The sequence below is a fragment of the Hippocampus comes genome, unplaced genomic scaffold, assembly GCF_001891065.2.
Source record: "Hippocampus comes isolate QL1 unplaced genomic scaffold, H_comes_QL1_v1.1 scaffold82, whole genome shotgun sequence".
NCBI classification, from domain to species: domain Eukaryota; kingdom Metazoa; phylum Chordata; class Actinopteri; order Syngnathiformes; family Syngnathidae; genus Hippocampus; species Hippocampus comes.
Genome location: NW_017805135.1, coordinates 86,094 through 96,185, shown reverse-complemented (window position 1 = coordinate 96,185; position 10,092 = coordinate 86,094). Strand labels below are relative to the sequence as shown.

The following is a 10,092-nucleotide window of genomic DNA, read 5'->3' as shown; positions in this document are numbered from 1 at the left end:
ATATTCTAGAAGGCTGAGATGGCAAATGCTAAATAAAATAAGAGTGTTGTATGAATACATTGTAATATGCAGAAATACTACTTCCAGGCTTTTCCAACGTGCTTTGAGTTACAGCAGAAGGCAGCAAAAAAGTAATTTGGGGATGCTTTGATTCATGTGAAGCGCTTCATTTCAATGCATCCCAATCCAATCCAATCACATATTGTATTTTAAAACTTGTATAAATTAATCTCATGTTAACAAATCGTGAATTCTTTAGCTCTCCCCACAGGCCAGTGAGGACGTGTGAGTGCGTGCGTGCATCACATGACAACCTGGCACTAATTACCCCCACCCCACCCCCTGCACCCCCTTTACAAACCGATCTTGTCCAATATAAATAAGTGGAAGCATTAAAGTGGACTGATGCGTTTGGATGTGATAAAAGCGCTCAGTTTTGAACCGCGCCACCTCTGCGCGTTCATTTGCGCGCCTGTTGACCCAATGAGCAGCGCTGGCGAAGGGTGGTGGTGGTGGTGCTGGTGATGGTGTCGCTCATTCTCTCGGTCTCTCTCGCTCTCTCTCTCTCTCCCTCTCTCCCTCTCTTCAATCTCCTCTACCTCACTCTTCTTCTTCACTCCTCCATCCGGCCAGTGAGCCTGTCGGAGCTCTCGACTCGTATCGCTTGACGAGCCGCGCAAAAGGATTTCTTCCATTTTTTTGAGGGGGGGAGGGCAAGTCTGGGAGAGGTGCAGCGGCAAATTGTTCATTTCCCCCCCCACCCCCATTATCTCGTGCACGCTGGAGTTGCTTTTCGTTGAGGAGGGGGGCTTGAAAAATGACGCAGCGGAGAAGAAGAATGCAAGTGTCACGAGTAAGTCCGACCGTCGTCGTGCATGCAGACAGCCACAACTTCGATGATCCTCCGGCTGCTGCGCGCGCCGAGCGCTGCCGAGTTGCACCTGCTGCTCTCCCCGAGACGAGCAGACGAGCGCCGCAACCGACACTCAAACTTCACGTCGGGCAGTCCGCGTGTGCGCCGAATCACACTTTTATTTCTTTCTCCTTTTTTTTTTTTTTTTTTTTTTTACTGGCGGGACCCCCCCCAGCCACAACTTTAGATTCAAGTGATGTTTTGACAGGTTTGTAACAGCCGAACACTAAAAAGCGGCAGAAGCCCCCCCTCTCCCCTCTCCCAAAAAAAAAAAGCAGCGAGTGAGTCGGGCGCTTTGGACAGCTCCTCCGCCTCGGCGGGGGAGCTGTCCGATCTCCGTGGTGCTGAAAATGATACGCTCACTCACTGAGTCGAAAAATCCGGATTTGCTCAATTCCCGTTTTGTCCGTTCGTAATGGACACTTCCTTCAGTATTCCACCTTCGTTCCCGTCTGCAGGTATCCCGCATCGACTCTTGCTGTGCTAAGTTTCGCTTCCTTTGATGTGATCGCACTGACCGGGATTTTTCCACCATTGCCAGTTGTCCTCCATCCAGCATCACGAAGCCCCCACCGCCCACCCTCTCACACACATTTTGAGCAACCCGTGCCCTTTCCCCAGTGCCCCGCATCTGTTCCTCGAGTTCGTATAGTGTCTTCTATCCATAGTACACCGCATGACTCGCAAGTATTTTTCCCCTCAATCGCTCGTGAACGATGTCTAGCAGACTGTAGTTTTCACCTTTCTGGGTGAAACACTTTCTGGCCATTCCCGAAATCCATCCCTGGTGTCCCACATTCAATCTGTGTCTTCTGTCTAGAATATCTCGCTTCTACGCTCGAGTATTTTTGCACTGGACATGCAGCGTTTCACAATTTTTTTGACTTATGGACATTTTTTTTAATTCTTCCCTCTCCATTCACCATTCTCAGTGCCCCACTTCCACTCGCAGTGATTTACGTCAGTCCTCGTATTTTTCACCGTTATTATCCGACGTCCACTATCCCGTATAGTGCGCCCTATTCCGAGTGACGTCCTACCATTTCCAAAATGCGTCACTATCCTTAAACTCTTTCTAGTATCCCACTCCCACTCACTTGATTCACTGTCCGTCCACATCACTGCAGCCTATTCCATGTGAAATATTCCCATTTCCAAAATCTTTCCCCATCCTTGAAGCGTTTCAGTGTCCTGAATTTGTTCCTCGAGTCCGTTAAGCATCCGAGCGTCTGCGGTCGATAGTCCACACATCGCTCCCTCGTCATTTTCACCCATCCTCAGTCTCTGACTTGTCCTCTAATTCCAATTTGTGTCCCGCATCGTCTTCCATCTATGAAATCCCTCATCGTAGAGCAATATTTCTCACCCACCCCCAGTACCAGGCATCCAGCATCCCACATCTTTCACCCATTTCCGTCAAACTTGAGCCCAATTCAAAAGTCCTTAGTTCCCCCTTAACAATTGCCAGCATCTTCCGTCTTTCTGTCATCTCCTATATCACCCTTTTGTATTTGTCCAGCAGCATTTTAAAAATCCTCGTACCCCGAGAGCATCTCCAGGACAAAGCTGTGCACTGTATTACCATTATTTTCCCGTTCCCCGAAGACTGAATTAGTCCTTTTGGAATTCTGCATCTCTTCTATGTTTTCACATCTGTTCCCAGTGTGCGGGCCCAGCCATAAATCATGTGCCTATTCCCAAAATCCGAGCAAACCTTCACCCTTCCGCTGTATCGACAAGCCACATATTCTTCTACAAACACAAACTGTATTTTTTTCCAGTCCAGAGCGTCCCGTATATTCAGCATTCAGCACCGGCATCTTTTCCCTGTATCTGGCGTTTCATATTCTCCATCCAGCATAAGTATGTTTTCTTTCCTCAGTGTCCTGCATCTCATTTCTCACATCCAGCAACAATATCGCTCACCCCAAATCCTGAATGTGATCCAAAAAAAAAACCTTAAACCACTCCAGCATCCTGAAGCCATCTCTTGCATCCCATATTCTACCTCCAGCACCATGTTCCTAGTCTTCTGCGACCCGTAATTCCTGCATCCAGCACCCCATGTATCCTGTATTCTACTTCCAGCACGATGTTTCTAGTTCCTTGCATCTCATATTCACCCGTTTTATTTACCAGCATCTTGCACCCCTTTACATGCATCCAGCACCAGTATCTGTTCCTATTATCCCGTATTATGTATTCTGCCACCAGCACTAGTATCTTTTCCCAGTATCCCGTTGTACGGTGTTCTCCCTCGATCATGAGTGTAATTCCCTCGTCTCTTGTATATATCAGATTAAGCCTCCAGTACCAACATTCTCCTAATATCATACACAGCTTTATCTATACATCAAGCGTGCCGATATTTTTCCAGGACTCTGTGCACTCGATTTTACCTCAGGCACCAGTATAATTTCCTAGTCTCTTGTATCCCAGCCTTCCAGGTCTTATTTCCCAGTATTCCGGAAGCACACTCTGCACCGTGTCCACGTATTTTCCTGGTACCCCGCACCCCATTTTCCTACATGTGGCACCAGCAACTCTTAGCCACATGCTCCATCATCCCTAACCCCCTCCTTTATCTCGCGCCCCATCCGTCTCCAGGCGGCTGTGGCAGCACGGATCACTCCGCACTTTACGATATTGCAGTTGGCTGGAGGTGCAGTAGGCTGCCACTTATTGTCTTTGGAAGTGCCTTGCTGCAGAGAAGTGTATTACTCCCCAAAGCGGTGACATGCGCTTTGTGTGTGTGTGTGTGTGTGTGTGTGTGTGTGTGTGTGTGTGTGTGTGTGTGTGTGTGTGTGGTAATAGTGGTATGGGAGCTAGCAGCTGTAGTAGTGGCCCCTCATCTTTTTCCGTGCGTCAAGTTTGAGGAGCCGAATAACGAAAGTGACATTTGAGAGAAGCTGCTGATTAAATCCGCCGCATTATTAAAGACTCAGAGTGCTGCCGACGTAAAAAGATGCATTCGTTTAGTGCTCTGTGTTTAAAAAGCGAATCGCGGCATGCCTCTTTACAATAAGAGCAGCCCCCTTGTGAAGGTTTTGTAAATTGGTCATTAAATAGTTCAACGCTTTGTAAAAAGAAATGTTAATCAACCTACGAGAGCGTATTTGATGAGAACGGTCTTGTTGTCCAATCGTGAGCTCGCGCTCAGCATGCAGAGCTTTGCCTGTTACATGTAGCGGTGTAGCTCATGAATAAATCATGCTGTAGTTGTTCTAGACTCTCACTTGGGCTCCCTGAACAAGAAAAAAAAAAGGCTTACGTAAGGCAGTAGCCAAATAGTAAGCCCACTCTCAAATTGCTTGAAAAGTCCTTTCTAAAAGCATTGTAATTGTGTACATCAAATTTATTTGATCGGAGAAACGCCTTTGCTCAGAGCAGATAAAAGGACCTGCCGCTTGCCAAATAGTGCGCTTGCCTTAAGCTACAACGCTTTGCCTGGTTTGCATAGCGTGTAGCTCATGAATAAATAATGTAATAGACTCGGGTTTTGGTGATTTTCACAAGTGGCGGCAACCAACTTGCCAAATACTGAGCCCACACTTCAAAATGTTTGAAAAGCCATTTATAAATCATTGTGGGTCAGCAGTAGCCCACCTGGAAGGAACCCATGAAAACTCAACATGTATCAGGAGCCAGCTGCTATAAAGTAAACCACACGCACGCACGCGCACACACACACACACACACACACACACACACACACACACACACACACACACACACAGACTCGAATGTGCCCGCACACACAAAGCAGCTGAAAATTAAATCACCAAAATCAGGCAATTACTTAAAACGGGTGACGCAGTTTTGACAGAACAGCAAAAGTGACCTTGTTCTTGCCAAATAGTGTGATTGCGTTTTGGTACTCTATATGGAGCAATGTAACTCATAAATTCAAAAAAAAAAAAAAAAAAAACTTTTCCGTATTTTTGAAAGTATTGAACAAAAATGACTGCAGTCGATCTGAAAAGCATCAAGTTCCACAAGTTCCTTCATCATTCAAATCAACTTTTTCTTTTTTGACAAAACACAGGCAACATGCACGACTGTACAACTATAAATCTACACTGTGCAATGTAAACCCATAAAGTGCATTAATATTACTTGGTACATTATTTAACGGTTTATCAATAGTTTATTTTCGCTTAATAAAAGCTAAGTAATAAGTTGCACCTGATCTAAAACAGCGAATCTGAAGGCGCACTATTCGGCGAATCCAGTGTTACATTTAGTTCGGTCTTTAAACCTTCTGTGGTCATTTAGGCATTTATAACTATAGCCAAAGGGAACATTAGAGTAAATAATCCAAAATATAATATATGACGTACTTCTCTTTATAAGTAACGTTTTATAAAAAAGTATTCTTTATGAGCCGTCAAGGGGAAATTCATTTGACAATACTGTAAATATTTTGTGTTGCACACCATGCAGTGAAGTGGATCACGCACATGTTGCATGCTCACATGCAATCTAAGGTAGAGGTTGGTGGGGATGTTGTGGGAGATAGGGGTTGCTGCGCTGCTTAACAGTACTTCGGCAGGAGAATCTTTATTCACTTTAATGCCTTATTTTTTTATTGTGTTTTATTTTTCCATTTCATTGCACATGTAGTTGCTATTATATTTAATTTAGCTTTTTTTCATCAATTCATTCATGTTTTATTTGGATTCATCGTATTTCTTTTACATTTGATTGATTTTTAAAAAAAAATCATCAAAAACCTTTTTTTTTTATAACCAGGTATTAATAAGTTATAACACCTTTACTACAGTGAATACAACATGACAACCATCTTTTTCTGGTAAAGTTATTGCACTTTAAATGTTACTATTTAAAATTTTTTTTTACAAAAACTTTTTGTGTAAGGAACAAGTATGAAGTTATTAACACATCTATAAACTCTTAATTACACTCATTGTAACATGGCAGCCAATTTTCTTCTTAATCTAGCAAAAAAAAAAAAAAACCAAACAAACAAAAAACCATTTAGATTTCTGGGGCATTAACCTTTATGATTGTGTCTTCCTGGTTTAGGTCTCCCACTCGGGCTAACGTGAACGGACGCCGCGCCAGACGCCTCGCCACTATGGAAGGCCCTGCCAAGTGACCTTTAATGCCAGTAACCTTTTGTTGACCATTTGAGGCACATCCACCTGCTTGACGAGTGTTTCTGCTGTCAAACAAAGCAACCAAAAAAAAAAAAATCATAAATCCAACAGTATCCAGGATGCAGAGGAGATCGGAGGAGATGCCGACAGATCTGTGGACGTCCTTGCTCCTGCTGTGGATTACTTTGCTTCCCTGCGTGTCAATGATGCCCGTCGGAGGCGCCGAGACTGCGGCCGGTCCCGGCGAAGGACAGCGACTGCTGAGCCGAGCCAAGAGAGGATGGGTTTGGAACCAAATGTTTGTGCTGGAAGAATTTTCTGGACCTGACCCAATCCTGGTTGGCAGGGTGAGTGGCGGCTTTTGTCGTCGTTTATATTAAGCTCGCTTATCGTGCGGGAACATTAATTCGGACGATTGAAAGCGCTCCCTCCCGTCATCTCCCCGCAGTCGCGAGAGAATTTCTGGTTGTCATGGAGAAGCTAAGATATGGAAAGCGCTTAAATACTTGCCGATGATTAAAGTCTCCACCATGTCCTTCATCATACAGGAAGTGAACATGAGCCTCAAGCCAAAGTGTAGCTCAGGATTGTTTACATTTCCAGCAAGTGAGTAAAACATTGGGAAGATAGCCTTTTACAGTCTCGTCACTTGGACGTTGCTAAGGTTGGTTTACGTTCTTAAAAATTGACTAAAAAAATTCATGTTTGTTTATATGTTCCCGAAAAATGGAGGTTGGTTTATTTAAAAAAAAAAAAAAAAAAATACCAAGCTGCTTATGTATAGGGCTGCGGTATAAGCTAGCTACTTTGCATTTTGGCACCAATTGTACAGTGTAATCAGTAATTAATATGCTGTTTGTTTCAGTTACTATCTATCTCCACTTACGTTACTTGTAAGTACATAAGAACTCCATAAATTCCAGAAAAGTATGCCTCGTGTATGGAATTTTCTTAATTAGTTTCGTAGTTAGCTTGTGAGAATAGCAGGTCCAGCTTCCCAAAAAGTGATTTGCTCGATATTGTTTTAATTTGGTATCATTTAATGAGAGGGTATTTTCATCTGGCTCGTTATGTCAAGGAAAATGTACTCATCATTGTTAGCTAACGTTGCTGCTGTGGTCATTTTCCATTGCGGAGCAAGCAGGACCGCGGGCTAATCCCGTGGATCAGGCCACCTGTTCCCTGGCCCGCCTGGAGGTGTCAGGCCGGCCAAAGCAGCTTGTTCACAGCTCGTTTCTGGGCCTCACCTGCGGGGGGAGTTGCCCCGGCTGGCGCGTAGCGTTCCACTTGGCCCGTGTCGTTCATGACTAGTGACGTCCATTTTCTCCTCCGTTTTACCGCATTTCAGCCTGCGCTTTGGCCCTTCGGCCTCTCTCGCATTTTCTGTTGCTTTTCTGGGGCGTCGTCATGTGGTCGCATGAATTAAACATTGGCCACTATGTAGGGACTTTCACCTCTGTGTGTGCGTGTGCGTGTATTTGTGTGGATTTGTGCTGCCATTTAATCCGGTCCAAACAGAAAAACGCTGTTAAGTGGCATATTCATTTTTTAGGGCCAGTCATTTAAGAAGCCTGAGATGACTTTGACACTGGCTGCCCGTCACAAGGATGTAACCACCAAACAAAAGAAATGAAAGCCCACGCAGGTTTTAAGTGTGCCAGACTGTCTTGGATGTGTTAGTTTAGCATGGCTACGATGAACGTCTACCATCAAGTGAAGTGAATATGCGCTCTGACAAGACCGAGGCAGCAGATGGGATTTATCGGAATTCCAAACACTGATGAAACGCAACCTACATACTCATTACTGATTGAGGATGTGTCTCCAAAAATTAAACGCCACTTAGTTGCTCACTAAACCCATCTGCATACAGAGCACACACCACCTACACAAGGACTACCCGCATGCTAACAACATGGAGTTTGACTAGAAACCACCTCCATACTATTTACATACCGACAACACACCATTAGTACATACTGACTACATGCCAGCTACATCGTGACTAAGCGCTAACATGCAAACTATGCACAACTTACCGGGTGACAACACACAGGCTAAATGCTGGCTATAAAACCATTTTTGGGGCTCCAGACTAACTACATGTTCACTATACATGACACTCTGACGACACATTATTTGCTAGCTGACGACATACTGACAACATTCCACCTGCGGCCTGACGACAGCCTGATCTACACAATGACGACATGCATAGACCACCCATGAACCATACCTAATTTACATACAGACCACATGTTGGCTATACACAAACCACTTACTGCATGACTACATGCTGACTAGAGGCTACGTACCTGCTGACTACACACAGCCTACCGGCTGACTACACTCCACCTACACACTGACGGGACCCAACATTTTTTTTCAGGGTAGGTAGGTGGACATGGTGAAGAGCCTGATAAGTGTGCTTTACTATAGCATTTGTTGGCTGCAGTGTGAAATTCTCCGCAGACTTTGAAGAGGTGGTGTTAAAAAATAATAATCATAAAAAAATAAGTGCAGTTGCATTGGTAGTCATGGCGGCTGTTTCGTGTCCAGACTTATATATATATATTTTGGGCAAGGTGGTAATGAGGATTTTGAAGAGCAAGGTGAAGTGCTCATCACGACTAAGTTCAGTATTAAAAGGTGAGTCGGCCGGCCGGCACTGCGTTTTGGTTTATGAACGTTTTATCTCACACCTCCTCCTTCGGTAATGCTCACGCTCAATTAAGAATGAAAAAGAAGAGCACTCAGTGGAGGGTAGACCTCCACCGACTTTTATCAAGAGTGGAGAACAAAAAAAAAAAAAAAGAAGCCTTGTCTCATGTTGTTTCAGCAATTGGTAGTGTGTGCTGTGACAAGAATGAGGAAGCAGACGCTGATGAGCCAGTGGCGTACGCAGTGTAGCCACACACACACACACACACACACACACACACACACACACACACACACACACACACAAAGGTAATGTAACACACTACAGTATAACAAACTCAATAACAGAAGTCATTATGTGTGGTAAATGGAGGGAGACATACATGACCTGACGTAGCAATTATAGATAGATAATTTCTACTTCATGATGGTGACTCAAAAGAACAAAATTGGAAATAAATAAATACATTTGCAAATTTTGTTTTAAGTTATCCAAATGTTAGTTAGCAGGCTATTTAACGGTTCATGGAAAATACCGTCAAACATCCACATTTTGTTACGCTCGGCCCACAGCCTGATTCTAAAATGTATTTGAAAATGTTTCGGTGGGTGTGCCAAAAAAAAAGAATCAAAACTGAAATTGCTGTCAAACAAAGTATTGAGCAAATAACAAAATGTGGGAACAATTGAACCACCGGAGGATGACATCAGGACTCGACCACTTGCATGCTGGCGAGGTGACAGTGGACAGTTCTCGCACGGCCCAAATGTCGATTGTATTTTTATCCAGACTTGGACCGCAATGTAATCCTTTCAGCACACACACACAAACACACAGCACTCTTTCCCTGCTAGGCCTTTGCGGAGGTAATAAAACGTGCTGCCCGGGCTGAGCTTTAATTACACGTGCGTTCCCCCAGTCTGCTCTTGCGACATCATCATGGCGGCTGTGCGGGAGATTGGGCGCCATCGATTTCTAACAGCGTGTCATTCACAGCCTTCTCGCCCTGCAAAGGCCATTAGCATAAATGTAAGGTGTGTGTGTGTGTGTGTGTGTGTGTGTGTGTGTGTGCGTGCGAGCGTGCGTGCGTGCGTGCGTGCGTGCGTGCGTGCGTGCGTGTGTGTGTGCGTGTGTGTGTGTCTGCGTGTGGGTGTGTAGACGGGAGAGAAGAATGGCGTGAGGTGTGACAGCACCGACTCCGCTACCCTAGCCCAATCGTCTCATTTCCATTGTTCTTCTTCGGCTCATAGCGATGCGGCGTGTGAGGCCGATGTGGAGTGCTACTTCTTTTTGGGGAAACCAGACGGAGAGACAATAGCGTGTGTTTTTGAGAAGGAGAGAAAGGGAGAGAGAGAGAGAGAGAGAGAGAGAGAGAGAGAGAGAGAGAGAGAGAAAAG

General features: G+C 44.7%; 1 protein-coding gene across 1 annotated transcript in view; it reads left to right on the top strand.

The window, feature by feature from the left end:
• The first annotated feature begins 537 nt into the window (after positions 1–537).
• LOC109514029 (cadherin-8-like) overlaps positions 538–10,092 on the top strand; it is a 95,504-nt gene continuing 85,949 nt past the window's right edge. The window contains exons 1-2 of the mRNA XM_019866817.1: positions 538–853; positions 5,960–6,380. Coding sequence (XP_019722376.1) covers positions 6,153–6,380 — 228 coding nt within the window. The 5' untranslated portion in view covers positions 538–853; positions 5,960–6,152. The remainder of the gene's footprint in view (positions 854–5,959; positions 6,381–10,092) is intronic.